Source organism: Branchiostoma floridae, chromosome 1 (assembly GCF_000003815.2).
Source record: "Branchiostoma floridae strain S238N-H82 chromosome 1, Bfl_VNyyK, whole genome shotgun sequence".
Lineage (NCBI taxonomy): Eukaryota > Metazoa > Chordata > Leptocardii > Amphioxiformes > Branchiostomatidae > Branchiostoma > Branchiostoma floridae.
The window spans coordinates 21,965,176-21,988,080 of NC_049979.1; the positions used below are offsets into that span (position 1 = coordinate 21,965,176).

At 40.9% G+C, this 22,905-nt stretch overlaps 1 protein-coding gene across 1 annotated transcript in view; it reads right to left on the reverse strand.

Annotated features, from left to right (window-relative positions):
• LOC118415904 (sortilin-related receptor-like) overlaps positions 1–22,905 on the reverse strand; it is a gene marked incomplete in the record, with an annotated part of 33,628 nt that overhangs the window by 8,020 nt on the left and 2,703 nt on the right. Inside the window, 30 exon segments of the mRNA XM_035820878.1 lie at positions 264–387; positions 1,175–1,312; positions 1,935–2,090; positions 2,734–2,892; positions 3,689–3,814; positions 4,423–4,578; positions 5,015–5,131; positions 5,547–5,672; positions 6,022–6,153; positions 6,302–6,418; positions 6,937–7,050; positions 7,976–8,164; positions 8,589–8,727; positions 9,087–9,339; positions 9,813–10,033; positions 10,550–10,722; positions 11,416–11,498; positions 12,646–12,771; positions 14,365–14,406; positions 14,732–14,921; positions 15,481–15,656; positions 16,151–16,313; positions 16,947–17,058; positions 17,582–17,780; positions 18,163–18,332; positions 18,615–18,722; positions 19,285–19,465; positions 19,585–19,652; positions 20,230–20,391; positions 20,876–21,112. Of these exon segments, the coding sequence (XP_035676771.1) occupies positions 264–387; positions 1,175–1,312; positions 1,935–2,090; positions 2,734–2,892; positions 3,689–3,814; positions 4,423–4,578; positions 5,015–5,131; positions 5,547–5,672; positions 6,022–6,153; positions 6,302–6,418; positions 6,937–7,050; positions 7,976–8,164; positions 8,589–8,727; positions 9,087–9,339; positions 9,813–10,033; positions 10,550–10,722; positions 11,416–11,498; positions 12,646–12,771; positions 14,365–14,406; positions 14,732–14,921; positions 15,481–15,656; positions 16,151–16,313; positions 16,947–17,058; positions 17,582–17,780; positions 18,163–18,332; positions 18,615–18,722; positions 19,285–19,465; positions 19,585–19,652; positions 20,230–20,391; positions 20,876–21,112 (4,457 nt within the window).

Here is a 22,905-nt window from a genome sequence, read left to right on the forward strand (position 1 = left end):
GGTTCATGTCATGAAGTTGAAGCTTTTGGGACGGATGGGGTACAAATTTTTCCGTCCCAACAAGCAAATTTCCATCCCAGGACGGAGGGACGGGTTCCGGAAACAGCCCTGTTACAGTGTTCCCTTTCACGGCCCTTTACACAACATTACACAATATGTAACTTGTAATATGTAGCATGTTGTGAAAAAGTTGATGAAATGTGGCTACCAGAGTGTCCCCGGGCATTAGAACATAATAACACTATAATGGAAGTGTTGCTGACCTGTAGTAGATGACATAGGAGAAAGTGCTGCTGGGCTGTGGTGTGACCTGTTCCCACTCCAGCAGTACCTGTCCTGTTGTATCTGTCGGGTCCACCTTCAGGCCTACCACACGGTAGTGTAGGGCTGACAGAGACAAACATCTAATGTAAAATTTCTGTAAATTTATTTATCTTAGCAGGGAATTAATTTTATTGATGGTAGGAGGGAATAGGACATTGTCACAGTGTTTGTGGTTGAAACCATTCTGTAGTACAGTAGCAATACGTTCAATTTGGAAAAACATTTGTGGCATCATAATTTCTAGTAAGAAGTGACCACAAAAAGTGTGGAATAACACTGCCACAAAAATTCAATTTTTACTGTCTCATGGCTAACACACATCATCAACACAGTGTTTTGCAGATTTTAACAAGGGATCAGAAACAATTTGAAATGCTCATTTTATTCAAATAGTGTCATTGACACACCTGTTGTAGATCACAAATTCTAAATTCACTGTGAACAGGGATGGATTTCGAGACATAACTAAAGGAGAATCATTCTACGTACATGTATGCTATGTATACATTAGGTGCACACACAGAGAACACACCGTATTTGCCATTTGTTTACTGGCACATTCAAACTTCCAGATAAAAGATTAAGTACAATCAATCAACAGTACGACCTCTTTGACAATTTTGCCAGCGAGGGTCCTTGCTAGAAATATGATAGATCGATTCACCTCAGTCAAAACATAGAAATGCAAACTGAAAAGATATGCCAGCAGTAAATGCAAATATTGGATGGGAACACAGCCACTCTCCTATTGGTCAAACTGCTAATTGCCATTCCCTCACTGCTAGGACTGCTAATTATGACTGTCAGTCAGGATTAGACTATTATTAACATTAAACGAGTGGAAACTCACAGCAGTTCCTCTCGTCGCTGTGATCCAGACAGTCATTCCGACCGTCACACACTCGGTACCTTGGGATACAGCCGTCACCGTCCGCACAGGCAAACTGACTGCTGGAACACCGTTGTGGCGCTGAAGTCGTAGGTACACCTGAGAAAAGAGGAGACATGAACAAGTCAACATTTTTTTTTTTCCTGACAAAAAGACTGGTAGGAGGTCAATTTCATAGACACAGAGAGGACAACAAATATATATTTGAGTCAAGGAAGTCATCTGGGTCAACGACACACCATTCATTAAAGGGGGGGGGGGATTATAGACTCCATCACATTCAAGAACGCTCCATGATTGTCATGACAGTTACGTAACAATATGATAAGGGGAAAGTTGATGAAGGCAGTAGAACAGCTTTTTGACTTGTGTGTTATCCCTACCAACGATATCAACATCAAACAATGTATGGGCATTGATATTGATATCAGCACCATATATGATTTCAGATCCTGTCAAAAGCATTCCTGCATAAATAACTTGAGTCTAATAAACATTCTGTTGACTGTGTATTGAGTTTATTCATGTTTCTGTTGTCACTAAAGACTGCTTGTTAGGTTTGTTGAATCATCCAGGTACAGAGACAGGTCCAGACCTGTACCTAAACCTCCGTACTGGTACCTGTACAGATGTTACAATTACATTGTAGCCACGCACTCTAACATATAGTATTATCTTAAAGTAAGTAACTACAGAGTTGGATGTGTGGAGGGTTCCTTACTTGGTGTAGGACATCCCCATTCATCTGTTCCATTGATACAGTCCCAGGCCCCATCACAGTGCCATGACATGGGGATACAGCGCCCGTCAGCGATACACCTGAACTGGTAATGTGTGCAGGAGTGGGGCACATAGCGGGTGGTCGTGGTGGGAACCCCTGGGGAGGGACAAGGGGGCAAAGAATAAGTGTTAGTACACCAATCCCATAGCCAAACGTAGCACCAATCATAGGCATTTGTATAAGTCCTGCAAATGTAGACTGAAATGCCAAATGAAAACATCAAAATGCAAATATTTGATGGACGTGCAACCACTCTTTCATTGGTTGAACTGCTAATTGTCACTCCCTCATTGGTGGCACTACTAATTGATATATGAACAGTCAGGATTGGTGTCTAACATCAATGTAATTCTGGAAACACTATCATATCTAGTGAGTAGTGTACAGGTCAAAAAGATTCTTACTTAATCATTATGTAGATAACCTTTTGTAAGCACCTTTACACAGAGATAACCTCTCAATGTTTTTTTCTACATACAACTGCCTAGGTCTTATGATAACATGTTCCAAACAAAATTCAAAGTACTGGAAAAATTCTTTTTGCTAGGACTTCATTTCGCGGTGTAAAGGAAAAGGCATTTTCTGCTGTTTTTAAGTTTGCAAGTCTAATGCTATTCCGTAGTAACTGTTTCTGTAGTAATCCATTGGTCACAGCAAAAAAAGCGCAAGAATAATATCACCTCAAACACTTCAAGTTTCATACTCGTAGTTAACTATGGTAGTTCTGAAGTGTACTGACTTGTGGGACAGTCTCTCTCATCGCTCATGTCCCCACAGTCGTTGTCTCCATCACAGACCCAGCTCTCCCAGATGCAGTGGTAGAACCCGCCGGGCCCACAGGTGAACTGGTTCGGTGCACAGGTGTTCTGACGAGGGGGAGGTGTCGTACCATGACCACCTAGAAACAGTATTCAGCACACTGACTTTATAACATGATTTGTAACTCTACTACAAAAAACACTTGATAGAAGAAGAACTTATTTGCATGACAGTTGTAACAGGTACAATGTATGTTGCCTGTTGGCATCTGTCTCGGAAGACAATGGTAGGCTGACAGGGTGACCCGTCTGCCTGGCCTGCACTTGGGTTTTCAAGGTGAAGGAGGGGTGTGCACTTCCTTCTCCACCCTCTCGTCAATTGGTGCACTACAGGGGCAACTGTATGCAACGTGTAAGACGGCCCCAGCAGATGCAGGTTTGTTGTTTGGAGTTACCGTCTCCTAGGAGGACTTCCGACCAAGGATGCAAGGGGTTCCTCCTACCCCTGATCATGACTGGTGTGTCATGGCACATGTATGACACTCCATATACACATGGGAGTTTAACTAATAGTAATAGATGTACTCTGATCTACTCTAAAAGTATAGACAATCTATTTAATGCTATACAAGCTAATGCTTCAGAACATTATGTGAAAATAGCAGTCTTGTTTCTGCAAGGAGTTGTATATGAACTGGCCTACGTAAATAGATATATGAGCGAGACATGACAATAATATATTGAATATCTCTGTTTTGGAATGTGGTCTACTGTATCATACTGTAACATACAATTATAGATTGTAATAACTTTTGACGGTCTTCTTCATAGACTCTAGGTCTGACTACATTATGAAGAGATACTCAACTCCAGATACTATTTCTGAAAATTTTATTCTATTGGCAACTTGACATTAAATTTGGACGCAGTACTTACAGCCTGTCTCATCAGAGAAGTCTCCACAGTCGTTGTCCCCATCACATCTCCAGCCTGCGTAGATGCACACATCGTTGGAGCAGTGGAACTGGTCTGGTCGGCAGGTTCGAGGGGCCTCCGTCACAACTACGGGTAATCACAGAAAGGTATGGAGATACTATTAACACAGTCATTCATACATTATTCATACATTTGTCCTTCTGTATTTGTCCTTCTATAACAGAAGTATTGGTTTTTCAGTTGATAGATTATCTTGAGAGCCAAGCACATGTTGATATACAAATGATCAGAAGCAGAACTATTGTTAGTACTGTCTTTTTTGTCATTGAACATAGTTTTGACTACAAAATGCTGGCAGACACGATTACACACATACCTATGGTCCAAGTCTACTGGCACATGTGGACAGTACCATTTAAGTGATTCAAAATTGTTGAATGTACTACAGTACACATACTGTAAATTCATTTGTTTTTACAGGGATTAATTTTTTACTTGCAGGAAGAAAGGAAGGCACATTTTTAAATTGCAGTACAAAAAAAGGAAGAGAGGTTTTTGAAGTGAATTTGAAAATAAAACAATTCTGTAGTACAGTTACTGTGGTACTACATTAGAAACTCAACACTTTACCAAAAAGACACAATCATATTCCCACTGTCATGATTTTGCGGTGGAGAGGCAACTTGTAAACCGAGAATATGAAACCACCATTAACATTTCAAGATTTACAGTACCTCCACAGTTGGCTTCATCTGAGTTGTCCCCACAGTCATCGATCCCGTCGCACCGCCACCGTTCATTAACACAGTTCCCGTTGCGACAGCGGAATTCCAGCGATGTACAGTTGGCTGGGCGAGTCGGCGCCACCGTTATTGGATAAGCTGTGGTGGCTGAAAAAGAGGAACACCATCATAAGCCAGTTAAAGGTTTGAAGTGCACATGTGTAATAATACTAGTATGATGCTTTGTGGGTACTAGTTTATGAATGTTAAAGGTCCCCAACAAAACATGAAGAATGGCCAGAGGCCTTTGACATGTTACAATTTGAGAGAACCACTTTCAATCCCATTACTACCAATAAGAGCTCAGGTTTCTTTTCACCATGAAAATCTGTCCAATAGGAGCTCACGGTTCTCTGTCACTCTGGCAACATGGTATCAGACAGTTCTTAGTCTGACAACAATCAGTTCATGTCAGCACATGTGCATAAATCACATTTCAAGATAATTCAAATTCTCCTAACTTACAGGTGTTGGTCATCACGCTTCTCGTGCTGACCAATGAGAAAGCTAGAAGCTTAATTAAGTCAGGCTACAGTAGACTTACCACAGTCCTGTTCATCAGAGCCGTCCCCACAGTCGTCCTCACCATCACACACCCAGGAGCTGTACACACAGTGGCCATTGTTACAGGTGAACTGGAACCAGCGGCAGGTCAGCTGACCTGAGAAGTACCATATAAGGGAGAATTAGATTAACGAAACCAACAACACCTGCCCAGTTATACAGTTGGACTGGATGTATCTTGATCATTCCCTGCAACTTATATGATGTATGCGAAGTTAAGCAACCTGTAGACAAGAAATTGGAGATCATAGAGTCATATGAGTTTTTGCGAGTTTATTTTATCCATTATTTGAAATTAATCACTGGTAAGGTCTATGCCTTTCCTATAAGGTATCAGACATGTATACAGCAGGAAATGGAGGATAGGAAATGAGATAACCTTTGAACACCAATTCTGGGACCTTTGACCTAATTTCCTGCTAGTTTCCCCGAAGTGCTTACCATGTGGAAAGAGTATAAAGAGTATAAACACATATAAACAATTTATTGAAGAAAACGTAAGCGTCCCTTACCACATCCCTGCTCATCGCTCATGTCCCCACAGTCGTTGTCTCCATCACATTTCCAACTGGCGGAGATGCAGCGGCCGTTGTCACAGGTGAACTGACTGGATGTACAGTTGGGCAGTACTGTAGGGGCTACATAGAAGACACACATACCAACGGCACATTACTAGTGCAACTACAACTCAAAATTTAAGGAAACTCAAATCACCCATTTTCTATTGCTACTATAGCAATTGACTGTTATATGTATCATTAGATTTAGAAAGCTCATTTATTACACTTTACAATGACAACAAATCTGGTATGATTCTATGTTTTGAAACTTGAATACCAGAACTGACAATGCAAGTGCATCACAAAAAGTCCCTGACATGCCTTGCATGTGGAAGTACATTGTAGGTGTTGAAACACACACACACTGTGGCAGAAACAGACACACCAAAAATAAAACCTCCTGTTTCACATAGGTAATTAGACATACCTGGTGTTGAGAACGAGCAGTGAGCTTCGTCTGACATGTCGTGACAGTCATTGTCAAAGTCGCACACCCACCGCTGCGGGATGCACCGACCATTGTTACAGGTGAACTGGTCTTGACCACAGGATGGGAACTCTGATGAAAGACAAACATTGCAGCATCTCAGCTTTGAACACAGAGCATTAGCGCCACCTTGCAACTCTAACTGGAACTACAATCAATAAGACAGCTTCAGGCAAAGTCATATTTAGGATAAAAAAACAAGCAACATAACAAAACCTACCACAGTCCTGTTCATCGCTCATGTCTCCACAGTCATTGTCATGGTCACATTTCCACCTTTCAGGAATACACTGGCCATTACCACAGGTGAACTGAGAACTGTCGCAGGTGCTGGGTGCTGCAGAAGACAAGCAGGTGTTCTCCATATTTGACACTCAGAGTTTCTGCTAATGACTTGTTTGATTATACAAATGAATTGATTTGCATGACATCTGTCCATTCATCACTTCCTGTCACTCTATGGTCAACATGACTAGCAAATGGCAAATATACAACTGCAAAACACAGACTGACCAAATGTAATACCTCCCCTTGTAAAGTAGACTCTTCCATTGATCCCAATGACCTGTCTATCAGCTGTCAGAGGGGGTTGATAAATGACTAATCATACCAACTCTGAACTCTACTTGTTGTCACTCCTTCCTTTACAAGGGAATGTGGGGCAGGGGAAGTCACTCCTGCATTTCTAATTTTAACCAAACTACCCAGATGTCGTCTGTAGAAAAATGTTGTGAACAACACATGAATAGAATCTACATTCCTGTCAAATTTTTGCAAATCTTTCAGTCTGAATAAACAAAGTACTAACAACCTTGCCCCGGAGGTGTCGCCAAAAATCTAAAAAAAGAAACTTACGGCAGTTCTGCTCATCACTGAAGTCCCCACAGTCATTGTCATGGTCACAGACCCAGCTCCGGGGGATGCAGTGCTCGTTTGAACAGGTGAACTGGTCTCCAGGACATGTCGCCCCTATTGGGAATAAATTACCAAATTGAATTCACAGTACTCTACAGATTCAACAGTCAGTTTCTTTACCCAGTTGAATCATTCAACAACCACCTTATGTATGGCTGTGTTGATTTGATTACATGTATGACATCTGCATGCACATCAATTGTCGTCTGTTTCCCCCCAAAAAAGTTTTCGACCATACTGTAAACGGTGCAAAGCAGTTGAAAAGTTGCAAAAAAATATCACTCATTGATTGATTGATCAGAAGACAAAATTTGACATTGATGTTGTGGAATAAGAAATTCTGAAGACGAAGATGGCATTGTCAAAGAACAAAATGAAGACTATACTGTTTGGTACACGACACCCTATGACTGTGTCATTTGTTCAACTTTCCAGATCACATAGACTTTATAACAAAGGCAACTTTTTATTTGAGCCAAATTTTTTTTTTTTTTTCATTTGTTTGCATGAATTTTTTGGATTTCCAGAGGATGTCATCCACATAATCAAATCAACATTACCTTACTTAAATGGGACAGTAAGTCCCAGCAAAACTAAACGAATTTATGGACCAGGGCTCGAAATTCATTTTTTGGATTGGGTGCACTGGTGCAACCAGCTTAAAAAATTGGGTGCAATTTTTGGGTGCACCACTTAAATTTACACAAAAACCTAATAACAAAACTTAGTTACATGCTATCAAATTCTTATTCTTAAACAAGTACCATGACAGACATTTTTATTATCTTTCTAACACTTAGATGTCAAGAATATGATGTATACTAGTATACTTCGATATCTTTGATACATACACGCAAGAAAATATTTGGGTGCACCCTATGCACCCACAGAAAATGATTGGGTGCACAGCTCCAATTTTGGGTGCACCTGGGTGCACATGCACCCAGCATTTCGAGCCCTGTGGACAGTGCAGACTCACCCTCGATGGGCTCACAGTAGCCGTTGACCAGGTGTTCATGTTGCCGACACTCACACCTCTCCGTGCCGTCTGGCTGCAGCGCCGTGATGACATCATCGGAACAGAGGCAGGTACGGGCCTGTCCTGACCCAGGCTTGGGCACACACAGGTTACTACAGCCACCGTTGTTCCGGGCACACGTGTTGGTACCTGTATCAAGGTAAAGCAGACATTATGAACATGATGCTATTTCAAGTACCTAGTTGTAGTGCAACAACACTTTGCCATGGCTCCCTTCTCAGCCAAGCAACAATAAACTTACTGTACCCCTACTCTTCTCAATCAGTATGTTGGCTTCTTTTGCATGATGAGCCTTGCACTTATACCTGAAGTTCCCCAATACACGGTGCCAATGTTTTTACGTCACCGTCCAAAAACTTAGAGGCAATCTGTGGAGACGAACCCCATCATACTTGTCAAAAAGTCCATCCCGTGTATGAGGGGATAAAAAAATCCTATTGTATACTGCTGTCTTACACAACTTGTATACCTACGGTACAAAAGTGCTGTGTTACACCTAAAGGCAATTTACCTGCTTAATATTACAAACAGACAAATAGATTGATTGGCTGACCTGTCTGTGTATCCTTGTGGTACACCTTGAGGTCCATGACCCCGGGTAAGTTGTCAATCAAAGTCTGCCTGTCGGATCCATCATACTTCATGGCACTGAAGACAGCCTGAGATGACCAGTCGTCCCAATATATCCTATCCTATAGGGTAAGGAAATATAGAAAGTCATACAAGACACCTACATGTACATGCTCCATTGTCTTCTTATACTTCTATCCAAGCATGTAAAAGTCAAACCTTCCCAGCCAACCAGCAACTGTAGCTAACCACCTCCAGTCACAAGCAACATTGAAATAGTCTCCTTCAACTTTGAACTTGGGCAAAAGTAGCCTTCCCATCCTGCAAGTCTTTAGTTAAAACATTTTCCACCTCACATCCTGCCACCCTGCAATTTCCAAAAACACAGTAGGACAAACAAATACACAAACCAAAAACGATACCTCTGTTTTCACAGAGAAACATGTATTCCAACTCCCTCAGTCAGTACTATCCTACTAACCTTGAACACTGCAATAGCATATGGATGGGGCACATCATGGCTGATCAACACCCTCCTGTTCTGTCCATCCAGGTCGGCCACTTCAATACGATCGTGGTAGGCTTCTGTCCAGTAGATCATCCGGCCGCTGTAGTCCACTGCAAGACCGTTTGGCCAGCGGATGTCCGAGGTGATGATGTTATTGCGGTTCTTTGCGTCCATGTCTGCCCGGACAATTTTGGCATTGTCGCCCCAATCTGTCCAGTACATGTAGCTAGAAAACAATAACATTTATTAATCTTTTCTATTTCTCATATTTGATCAGAGTAGCCAAACTCTTTGGTGTGATCACTGCTTTACAGTGCAACCCAAGGTCACAAATAATACAAAGTAGCGCACAAGTACATACAATTACAAATGTCTATACTACAAATTATAATAATAATGAGCCCAATAACAATGATAATAAATAAATAATGTGAACCAATTTTGTACTTGAACACCTAACTTTGATGACACAAAAAATATACTATATTATACATCATTTTATCCTTTTCATAATTTCTCTAATTACTCTTTACAACAAATGCAATAATTCTACACTAAATTAAATTTCAACAGTCCTACTACATACTACTGTGGAATTAGAATGGCTGATTGCACCCCATGTAAAAGGCATGTACATGTAGGCATACATGTACAGTCATGGCAACACAAATATTGGTACAAATTTGCACCAATGCTTACCCCTCCTGTGGGCACAACACCAGTGCCCTTGGGTTGTCCAAAGAGGCATTGGTCAGGACCCTCCTCATGGTACCGTCCAGCCGAGACATCTCGATCTTCTTCATCCCAGCATCCACCCAGTACAGGTTCCCACTCATCCAGTCGATGGCCAGCCCCTCCACAGTCTCGATGCGCCCCCTGACAATTGTCTCCTGTACTGCACTGCCATTCAGACACAGCCTCTGGAATGGGACTCACAGATGTCAATGGACTGTCCATCACAATTAGCAATTCAACCAATGAGACAACAGCAATTAGCAGTTCGGCCAATGAGAGAGTAACTACATATCCATCATATATTTGCATTTTTATGCTTTACTTTTAACTTTGCATTTACACTTTTTGACAGAGTTGTGCCACCCTATACTATAGGATATGTCTATTGCAAAAATACATTTCACTTAACACCATTTTGCTGAATATATCAGATTCTCTCAGCTTGATCTACAAAACTTTTAAATTTTGCAATGCCTACTTAATAGCAGTTTAACATTTTGGAACAGATTATTACTAGGTTATTAAGGAGCAGGCCCAGAACATGTGTTAAGTGACTTCCCCAAGAACAAAACATTGGGGACTGATAGTGATTTGAACCTAGAACCTTTAGATTTGAAGTCAACAACCCAAATCACAAGGCCACCTTGCCATGCTGAATTCTCATATCTACCACCCTATGACAGTGTTATATGACCCCTGACCTGAATGATGTCGCTGGTCATGTCTGCCCAGTACACACAGTTGTTGATGTAGTCATAGTCCATGGCGATGGCCCCCTGTAGGTTCTGCAGTGGCAGGGACTCATGGTGGCCATCGGTCAGCAGGTACTGGATAATCTCTGTACGCCGGGCTACCAGGAGAAACTCTGGTTGCTCTGTATGATTGGACAAAAATCCCAAATGTTAACATTTAAAATTTCCGTTGCTCTGTACGATAGATGAAAATTCCAAAATGTTAACCTTTAAAAATCCTTTGAAACATTTAAACCATGATAAACCACTAAAGAATGTTTGCAAACAAATCTGACTCCAGTTAATGCATCATAAATTACAATGAACTTTATCATCCATTCACATGGCACATGGACTAGAAGATGATCCTACTCCTCATGCAAAAGTAGGTGTATATGCACTTTTGTGAAAAAAAATTGAAGCTGTGCAATTAAATCTTCTTTATTACTGTGGGTGCACCTTTGCACCTTGTTTTCTGTGAAGGTACATGCAAACGTAAAAGTACTATTGTATACAGCACATATTTCTTTTTCTGACATCTAAGAGTCAGAAAAATATCAAAACTTTGTTGTACTTATTGTTTGAAATTTCAATGTTTGCTATGGAGTTTCAAGTTTTGGCAGAGGCAGTAAGGTTTGTTTCACTTTGAATAAGTAAGGTTTATTTCAATTTAAATTCACTTTCATTGTGCACACAAAATTCCTTCTATGTAGCTAAATTTCTAGGTCAGATGCACCAATGTTCCCCAAATGAATACCGTGCCCTGACCATACATTGTATGTTCAGGCTTCAGGTTCTAAGATGCTCTAGAAGTGTATTGCTATGGGAACTCCCACCTCCCACGGGACAGGAGACTAAGTCAGGTGCATAGCGGCTGTCGTCACCACCCGAGCAGGTGTCACCTGCAACCCGCCGGTACCTGGGCACAAAACAGTAAACAAAACATGAACAACTGGTGCAAGCAACAAGTAAAAGGTAAAGATAGTCCCATAGACTTTTTCTGGGGTCTTAGGGGCACTGGGTATTAGCCACTGTGTCTAAGACACAGTATTGGAAGGTGGAGCCCATCTCTCTTCTTCCACTGCCTTTTACCTCCCAACAGAAGTCAGGCACCATTTTGTGCTTGGATGGAGTGAGGAAAGTCATGTTAAGTGTCTTTCCCCTTTCCTGTGTCTTTGATAATATTCTTTAAGATAAATGTGCATCAAGAATGCATAAGGTATATGTATGGGTAGGAAATTGATGGCATACATGTATACAGCAATGAGAGTGAGAAAATGACTTTTATTTATTTATTTATTTATTTATTTGCCAATGATACAACTCATTACACGGATCTGCCTAGGCAGCTTTGGGCTGGTAGCAGCAGATCCACAGAGGTTTGTTGTTTGGAGTTTCCGTCTCCTAGGAGGACTTCCGACCAAGGATGCAAGGGGTTCCTCCTACCCCTGACTCATGTGTCATGGCGGGTGCGTCATGCCCGAACATGCCCCTATGGCCTTTCACCACCACAAAGGCCTGTCACTGCCACTAGCCGCAGCTATGTACTCATTTACACCTGAGTTAGGTGAGGAAAGTCGTGTAAAGTGCCTTTCCCAAGGGCACAAGATCGGTGTCACGGCAAGCGGATTTGAACCCGGGACCTCTCGGGCCTGAGACCAACGCGCTCCCAATCGTGCCACGCGATCCCACTTTTGTTCACTTAATTTTGTATGTTTAATGAGATTTACATGTTATACTAAGAATGACATTGCTTTCAGCACCATGGACAGCCTCAGGTGATTATCACCTCTTCCAGATCAAATAAGGTCAAATCAGAGACCGGACTGTAAGGCTTGATCCACTCGCACCCAGATGGACCCAAACCAATTTTGATAAATAGATTCTTTAACATGGTCCAGACTTCACTTTCCTCAAACATGGGACCTCCGATTTAACATCGAGACCACAGCTGTAGCTGAAGCTAAGAAATTATTTTAAGGTACATCCAGTGAGGAAATAGGTGTTAATAATCCAAACCACCTTATCACCTCTATTTTGTCTCAGTATGTTAAATGAAACCTTACCCCTTGGTTCTTTTGTAGAAAGATCCCTCGGGACATGGGGTGGGAATCCGGTGCGGGTCAACTCCGCTGTCAGGGTCAAGTACACAGCGCTGCAGCCAGAAGTGTTGCTGACGATACCCACGGTCACTGGAACAGCAAGAACACATGCATTCGACACTTTTGCTCTTATGCTTTACCAAGAATTTGTCAACCAATGTTTCTGGGTATTTTCTACATAATGGAAGTAGGAGGACAATTTCATGCAGTGTTTGGCATGCCATGCAAATGTTATCATGTAAAATAAGCGAGTTAGCAGCAAGGTGCATTTTGGGTAAATGTCACAGGTGAAGGCCCCTAACATGTAATGAACAGCCCTTGTCTGGACCAAGGTCAATACAATTATGCATTTTGTTTAAGTCTAAGGGGCATCAATGTTGACATTACCAACAATGCATCTCATTGCACCTGAGCAGTTTTAACTGTGATTTAAATGGCTTATTGTATGCTCAGGTTGTTAGACTTGTACTAAAATGCAGCAGCTATATGTTGAAGTTGACATTCTATGCCATATTAAGCTAAAGCTACAAATGTCATGTTTAAGCTACATGTGCATGTACATGTGCATATACAAAATACAATAGGTGGGCCTGCATATAAAATAATGGCAAAGTTGTCCAGAAGGGATACTGAAACCTGTCAAAGAAAGTATGATGTCTGAAAGAAACTAGTATGTGTACTCACTAAATCCTTCCTTCAAAGATGATGAGTTATGAGTTAGCTAGACTATTATGATCTGCTATCTACAAGCCTGTAGACCGATTCTGACTGTCAATCACAATTAGCACCTCAACCAATGATTGCATGGCAATAAGTGGTTCTACAATCAACCAATGAAAGAGTGGATGCATGTAAATCAAATATTTGCATTTTCCTGTTTTCATTTTGCACTTCTGTGTTTCGATGTAGGGAGGCTGGGGTATGGAATCGGTCTATTGGCATGTGGCCATCACCTTGTACCTTATATGATAGAACAAAGTTTCAGTAGGAACACACCAAGTCAAGAGTCATGGAGAGAAAGTTGTATGATTAGTGGGAATTGAGGGAGACTCAAGTAGAAGCACACCTCTACTAAACCAAGAGTCCAAATGTTAGTGGAGAAACTTATATGAAATCAGCACTACCACAGACTACTGTAACATTTTGTAGATGTGCATTATTCAGGATGGATTGAACAATGCACTACGACTGACATTTGCTTATACAGTTAACAACAAAATTATTCATACCCCAAAATTATCACTCAGGGTTAGACAAGTCCATTGGGCCAATTGCCGGGGGCAAGCAAAAGTTCCAATCGAGCCAGTGCATTTCCAACTGTATATGCCTGATTGGCCAAGAGCAATTTTTCCATGTTTGCACTTTTTCCATGTCCGACTAGAAATGGGTAGATATTGGTCAACTAGCCTGGCTAAATCCCATTCCCCATGCATTTGCCCTAGAAACTTGTCAGGCAAGCTATATACTATAGTAAGATCATGCTACTTGTCTTTTAAGTTTACGTTTACCTTGTAGTTTAAAGAACAAAACAACTTTTCAGATAATACATCAATGATAAGGCATGAAGGGTATGAATCATTTTGTTGTTAACTGTACGCTTTTGGTAGGAGTTGAACATTAAACTGTCTTCAAGCACATAGTCTCTGGTATTGCTCTTTTCAACTGTTAAGAGTAAAAACCCACAAAAATGGACGCCAAATGGGTTGCTCCATGTAGCCTTCATCACTGTAGGGAGAAAAGAAAACCCAACTAAGAACACTAACACTTCTCCAACTACACATGGAACAATCTTATTAATAAGTATAGTTATCTATACCAGCGATAAGTCATGTTAGTCACACCATAAAATATTCAATTTGTATGGAACCAAAATATATCATATTTTCTTATTGTATTCAACAACAACTGTGTTTTCAACTAACATATAAATACACATGCAGACCCTTCTCCTGTCATTGAATGTCACAGTGTCATCATCAAAAAAACTGCAAAGATAAACAAAGCAACTCCTATTCTTACTCATGAAGTATCTCTATATTACTAGACTGACCATTCAAAGTCTTCACGTGTACAAGTGCAGTTCTGCGATCGTATGGGCCTGTCGTAGTTCCTGCCGTTGTAGCACTTGGCATGCGCGATCCTCCGTTCATACACTGTCCTCCGCCCCAGGAGACAGGTGCTACCAGGCTGCTCGTCCCCGGGACTCCAGGTCTTGTAGTCATCTTCGTTGCAAGGAAGTCCTGCATAAAGGTAAAGGAGAAGTCATTCTCAACTGAGGTGAGGCATGATGCTTTTACAAGTAGCTAGTGGTAGTGCAATGTGGCTCCGGTTTTCATGCAAGCAAACCCTAGTCTTCCATTTGTGAATACTTTCATCAGGTTACTATGTCACTGAATAAAGAGACTCTTTTCATGCACAGATTGCTGCAGTACAATGTGAACCAGTCAGAATTGCCCTGAGGAAGGTGGCAGGCAGTCACCGAAAATTCTGTGAAAATACAGCTGTGATTGTGTAAAAAGAGTCACTTTATTAAAACCCAAATCTTTTTGCTAAGTGTGTTGGGTCTGCAAAGAGATTTAATGGCAAAGAAGCTCCAGCGTACACAGGGCCAACAACTTTACGTCACCATTCAAAATGAACAATACAATCCCTTACATGTCTGAGCTAGGACTGACTCTGAGGTTAACACTGTGATAATTCTTTTTCAAAAGTATATCTATAAAGAAGCTATTAAAAAATTCTCTACATCTGTGTGGGATAAAAAGAAATTAATTGGAAATCCAAGTGGGAACCACTGACCTAGAATGGAGGTGAGGTTGACCTGGACAACCAACCAGCTGTGGCGCTGGGGGTTGGATCCGAAGATGGAGAAGACGCCTGTGGTCTCCCCTGGCTCCGTCATCACCCCGTACACACGGATCTTACTGTCAGAGAATGCATACGTGGTCCATGTCTCCCCCTCATTCCAGCTGTACCTGTGGTGCAATTCAACGCATGGTTTCATGAAAATCTTTCTATACTATGTCATGGTTGTGGCCAGCCTGAAATAATTTTCTGTCCCCTCTATTTTGAATGCTATCAAGCGCCCAAGGCCCGAGTGGGAAGTTCATAGGAGGGTCTGAAATCTAGACCCTTTGAAACACTATTTCTAGCATTTTGAGATGTAAATTTTGCTGGTAGACTAAGCTGTTCAACGGCATCTGTGTTGGTGAAAAATTAATCTTTACATATCAATTTTGTTCGTCAAAGAGGACAGAATGAGCAAAATTTTTTTCCATCCCTAGCTGCAAAATTCAATCAAAGGATGGACGGGTGCTGGCTACAACCCTGTACTAATACTGTATAAAAATGAATGAATGAATTACTGCTAAATATACAGTTAAGATACAATGTAAATCTGTAAAGGCCATGATAATTTGCTATGATTCTAAACAGAACAGTTGCTCTAAACGCAGAAAGTATAACCTACTCAATGGTATTGGTTTCCTCAAACTGTTTGACAGCTGCCACGAGCCCACCGTGGTCGCCAAAGGCAAAGAAGTATTTTCCCCTCAGGACCATCTCCCAGTTAACCCCTGCACTGCTGGAGAAGAAGACGTCAGAGTCGCTCTTGATGCTGTCCCCCAGGGAACCTGTTACAGGGGTTAAATGATGGCAGGGTTTTTACTTAGGTACAAAAAAATCAATGGTTCACAAAACATAGACTGCAGTAGGACAGTTGAAAATTCAATTTGTTTTTACGTTGGAACAAAGTTTTTATTCTGTACAATAAAACTGTCTTCTTTAGTGAAGACTCTTTGATCTTAAGTCTCAAGAAGTGTGTGTGTTAGTATGACCTCTGGCCAATTGACCATTCAGTACTGTTCATTCAATTCTGTTTGCCAGGACTTGATTTCAAGCCAGGATCAGAGAGGATGTTTTTGCAATGTCTTAAGTTTATGCTTGAAACAATTCCGTAGTACAGTACTGTGATATCAAGGAACACTCACAGTGACAGTGTCATGATTTTGCAATAAAACTTCAACAAATATTTGAAGATCCAGTCCCCATTCATACCAGCATTCGCAAATCAGTATTCAACCAGGCACAGCATTGATCAGTGGTTTGTGAATCCAGTTACATGTGAAATCACCATCCACCAAATCCATTGGATCAATCCCAAGCCTGGGTGAATTCTGACTTTTTCCGCCTTGATTAAACTTAAATTACTAACAACGCAAACTTAAGTCTCAATCCTGTTGTTGGCAGGACCTTACAGTACGTACCTGATGCCATAATGAGCCCAGGTGCAGATTCTTTAGACAGGATGGGAACATTCCTGTAGCCGGGGGCCAGCTGGTGGTACTTCTGGGACAGGTGCAAGGAACAGTTCTTTCCCTAGAAGAAGTAACACACATGTCAGGTTAGTTCAGGTAGCAGATCATATAACTATCACCACAAAAAAGGAAACTTCAAATTTGAGAGCATTTGCACCTAAAATTTCAGTATTTCAGAGTCATAAAAAGATTGCCTTATTCCCCAGGGCTGTCACACTGCAAGGATGTGACATTGGCAGTGAAATTTCAACCAACCACCCACCTACCCACAAAGTCAGTCATGATGCTTCTTGCTCAAAGCATGATCATAAATAACAAGGTATCACTCTAATGAAAAACATACAAGCTTTCCATTGTTATAACACATCATGACAAAACATTGGACATATGAAGAAGGCAAATTTTGGTGCAGCAAAATGCATTATAGTAAATATGTCAGGCCGATGACACATGTATCAATTGCTTGCAAGTTACAATGAAGGAGCCTTCACAGTTGACATGTTACCACACAATGCATCTTGATACACGTGCACACATGCACAATCTAAACTGTGGACAGATTATCAATAGTTAAGAAGCCTTACAGGGTTACAGTTGGTTGAGTGGCCTTCTGTGTCCTGAAGAGGTGCCGTTATGTTGTTCCACATCCCTCCCTTGTCAAAGGTGATGACTGACTTCATGTTCCGGGACTGCATCTGAGTGGCGTTGAGAACGGTAGCGACGTATATGCCTCTCATTGCACCGACCTTGTGTATGTCTGCAAACGGTTCATCCACATAGTATCTACAGGGGAAAGATGATTTAGATTTGAGAGAAAAAATGGTTTAAAGCTTGTACTATACTATAATAAATACATGTATATTCCAAAGTTAAGTTCTCAGCCAAATTCAATCAGTCCATCCAGATGCTGGTTGAGAATCGAACAAAGGATAAGAAAGGTAAATCTAGCAAAACGCAATGGCTTTCCATACCCTTAAGCCCCCAATAAAACTATTCAGTTAAATGCTGGTGACAAAATTCTTTCCCTAGAAAGTTAAGTGTTTTACCTATTGTTTCAGCTACTATCTGTCACTTCTGGGAGCTACTGACTGGTTCTACTTCAAACTGCAGCTAGATTATCTAGTGACATACCAACTATTTACGGAATGTTGTATTCTCTATGTACCTGAGGAGAGACTCAGATCCTGTAGTCTCAGGGTTGAAGTACAGGATGTTCTCCAGGGACAGGGAGAAGTCCACACCTTGCACACCTGAGATGTACAGGTTAGTCAGGGTGTGGTTGTGGTTCACACACACAAACACCTGGTTTTCCGAGGCATCCGGGATGTAGAACTCCTGCAACAAAACAAATAAAACAACATTTGCTCTCATTTCCTCTATAGAATATTTTGAGTTTCTCATATGTCACTCCAAAGCCAAGACTGGCTAGCAAATGGAAAATACATAAATACATGACTACGAAAACAGATGAAAACAAGTCTAGTACCTCCCCGTAAATTAGTAGCCTCTTTGTTAACCTGCACTGTCATATCTGATGCTCCAATTTAGGGATATGCACCCAGTATTTCTTGCCCTGAATACACATGTTGTCTATACTAATAGTAATACTGAAAGTACCTTAGTGGGTAGGTTTGTAGGGAACTCGGCTCTGCTGAATGGTCCCCTGTTGTAGGACACCCAAAGGGTGGTGATGTTCATCGCTGTGGGAAACCTGGGGTTAACCAGCTGCAGGAAAAGAGACAAACTGGCCTTACTATACTGTAGTGTTAGCATGCTTAAACTATCCCTATCCACATCGCATGTATGAGGGTCTGTATGGTGGGTCTAGTGATACTTAACAGTAACTTTAGGAGTGCCAGCATTGCTTAAACATTGTACAGCAATTCTGGACTGGTGAATGCTGATCAATAAATTGACAAAAATTGATGCAAGTGCAAATGTCAACCATAATTATAATCAAGTCAGTGTGGCTTAAACGAATTTACTAGTATGTCTAAGTGGAGTCAAAGCAGTTGTCTTGACAGCATACGACCATACCATGTAGTTCTTAAACATTTCTACTATACAGTGGTATCAGTCACTCAAGAATGGACTGATCCTGATTCCTGACTGTCCATCAAAGTTATCAGTTCAACCAATAATAGCAGGCAAATTAGCAGTTTGACCAATCAGAATGGCTACATGTTTTTACTTTTACTTTTTTTATGCTAAGATAAAGGTAGACAGGGCTATTGATGATAGTGTGTCAATTGAAAGAAAAGTAACATCAAGCCCTGTTTTCTCTTACCATTGATTTTGTGGCAAACATGTAGCTGTCCCTGACTTCAAAGTCATCCACCCCTTGTATGATGGTAGCTATGAATGTTTCATGGCTGAAGAAGTCGTCAGACTGCAACACAGTGTGTTTGCCGTCAGGCTCCACCCTCTCTACGTACACTGCGTTTATGTGGTCATATGGCGGGATTCCCCTGTAATAAAATATCAAACGGTCATTAGTTTGTCTCATTAAAATGACATACAAGCTTTATGATATGGACATACTATGAACAGATACAGATAAGATAGCATAAATAACATTGATACTTGCCAATAGAAGGACTTGACATCTTCTTGCATGACTGCCCAACCTCGGCCAAAATTACGGGAGATCCACAACTGCAACAATAAATGCATATGCATTATTTTTTTAAACAAAAAATAAAAGCATCCTTTAGAAGAATCTAAACACTTTTCAGTTTGCAATGATGTTAATCCCAGACAAAACAAGAAATTGGAGACCTCATAACTCGGTGAATGATGTGATTTTTTTATGAATTTCTTGTCCTATTCATTAACTTTGACTTCTTGTTGATTCTCCCAAAAGGCAACAGAAATGCACATCACAGGAAACTGAAGACAGGAAATGAGATAACCTCTGACAACATATCCTGGGACCTTTCTGGGACCTTTGACCTAACTTCCTGTCAGTGTCCAATATTGTGTCTACCATTGGACAGAGCCGCATGGAAGCGTGGTGTGAAGACTAGCCGACTGCTGCCTACCCCTGCGTCAGGGACCCAAGCAGTATAATCAAGCCATATATAGTAAGTGAGAGTGTGATTTGGAAATAAGTTTGGAAACACAAACAAACACACAGACACATAAAAAAAAAATACTATTCCTTCCATTTTTGTAGAGGGAAAACGTATTAAATCATATAGCTTGTTTGAGCTTGTATTTCCGATCCACCTACCCTCCTGCGGGGGTCGTTCTCATCCATGCCCAGCACCAGGTATTTGTCTGACTCGTGCATCAGGAGACTTGTGGGCACAAACGGAACATATCCCATGGAGTAGCTGTTCCCGCCATCTGTCGTGCGCCAGATGCGACGATGAACCACGTCCGTGAAGATGTACTGTAGCAATAAAAAAATTATACAATTAGATTTAGAGAAAAAAACAATAAACAAAACATATTCAACACTCTTCAATTGAATAGGATCAGTTTTGTAAATAAATATCAAGTTTTTTTTTTCAGCTGAAACCAAAACAATGTATCAAACACATACTGCTAATGCTATTGCATGAGGTGCACATTTAAAATGTTCGTCCTGATACATATAATACCATAACATGTTTGTTTTGTTGTCTTTCATTTTATCTTGTACTTTCTCATGTTGCATCATGTTCCGATCAAGAAAACAAGGTTTACGGTAAACAAATCTAATTTGGATTACTGCTTAGTTGCTCAGTGATTGCCTTGTGGATCTAGTAGAAAGCTAGCCTGGATACCAGACCCCAGCCTGATCTCACATGACAGATATTTTTTAGTTCGGGCTGCGGTCCCGTAGCCAGGCTAGTGGAAAGCCAGCCTAGTTAACAGGTTTTCAAATTCCATACCCTGTTGATATCTGCTGGGCTGTGATAGAAGTTGTCTATGATGGATGCTGAGTTGTTCTCCAGCCTCATGTACGTCTGTTGTTTCTCCACGAAAGTCTTGCCGTAGTCTTGGGAGATGTAGACGTTGCTGGTGGACTGGGCAGTGGCGTGAGGCTCTCTGGCCAGGGCCACAATCAGGTCACTGCCCTCCCCTGCCCAGTGGATGACCAACTGGTGATGGCTGTCATTCAGGGGAACCTGTGGGGTGGGATATGTTACTACTTAATAAGTACCAGCTGAAAGAAGATACCGGTTTACATAGGATATGATCAGTAGCATTTCTGGGGATTTCTGGGAACCCAGGGATATGGTAATTGAAAAGCTGTACTAGTACATGTACAGTAGAAGCCAGTTAATTGCACAATGGATTAACGCACACTTCTGTTAACTGCACGGAATCCCCAAATGACAAACCGGTGTGGTCCAGCTAGATAACTTCGCATTATTGCACCAGTCGGATAATTGCACGAAATTCACTGGTTAATAGACCGTGCAATTAAGCGGCTTCTACTGTATTAGTAGGTGACATGAGTCCCTCATGTGTAATTCATCAATTATGTAAAGGCAGCTTTGATTCATGCTACATTTGTCTATTTTTCACATTTTGTCACTCTACAGTGAACGTGACTAGTCCTTGTCAAATATGTAACTGTGAAAACATATTAAGCAGATAAACCAAAACCTCCCCATGAACAAGTAGTAGGCTCTTCCATTGAACCCCATGACCTGGAGTATCTGTTAGTTGTTAACACAAGGCAAAATACTAATTTTAGCAATTTACACTACACTTCCTGTCACTCAAACAACTTTAACCAATTTGGTTCCTATCACCCTGTTGTGAACATGGGCAATCACTGACAAACAAAACGGACAACAACAAAAACTCTCAGACAGACACACCAAGGCACACCCAGTTCACTCAGGTATTCTATAACATTCTGATTAGTACTGTCCTTTTCAACAGATAAAAATGCAACAGTATGAAATCCTACATGTATTTGATCCTGGGGTAATAGCCAGGCCTCCAGTCCAATGTCAACCTAAGATCATCATCATAAGATAATGTCGTTAATGATTTCAATTTTTTTCCAAATCCTGTTTTTTTTCAGTAAAAAAAAAAGAGAGAGAACTGCCTGTCTCAAATAAAAATGAAAACAGATAAATGGTGGCTGAACTACATGTAGTCTAAATGTGTCTAATTGACTGTCTAAATCTATAACTAGTTGTGAACAGTGATCACCCAGCTCAATACAAATCCAGACAGGCATTCATACATTATTTCATGATTATATCCCCATACTTTGAAGTTTGATACCTATGGAATGACGTGTATTTTCACATGAATGGCACTCAACATGATTACATTTTCTTACGCACGGAATCTGATGATGAAGTCTGGCAAGAAATATGCCATATTACAATTTATTTCTTGTACCTACAGAAAAGCATTTTAAAAATTTTATGTTGAAAGGGAGATTATTGAGGCATAGAGAGGCATATAATTTTTTTTCTAAATGAATTTAAACCATTACATACATGTAGCTGCAATGTAAATCAAATTGTACATGTATACATTTTGTATGATGCTTTTAATAATTGATGAATGATGACAGCACAGTCAATTCAATGCTTGTTATATATCTTTCTCTTGTTTCAGAGCTTTACTTAGATATATTACAGTAGTAATTCAATGAACAATTTGTGGTGACAGGGATGCAAGGGACTAGTTGCCCTGTGGTTAGGGTTCTTGATATGACTAGTGTCTAAAGGTAGTGGGTTTTAATCCCTACTAGTACTAGCAAGCCCCAGTATTATGCCTTTGGGAAAGATACTAAACTGTTAACACCTATTTCCTTACTTGACTTGACTTAAGATTAGTACATAGCTATAGCTTCAGATAGGGACACCCTCTCGGATGGGACATAAAGCCATGGAGACCCTTTGTTTGAGGAAAGCCACACCTCAAGCACCTCAATGGTTCCAAAATCAAT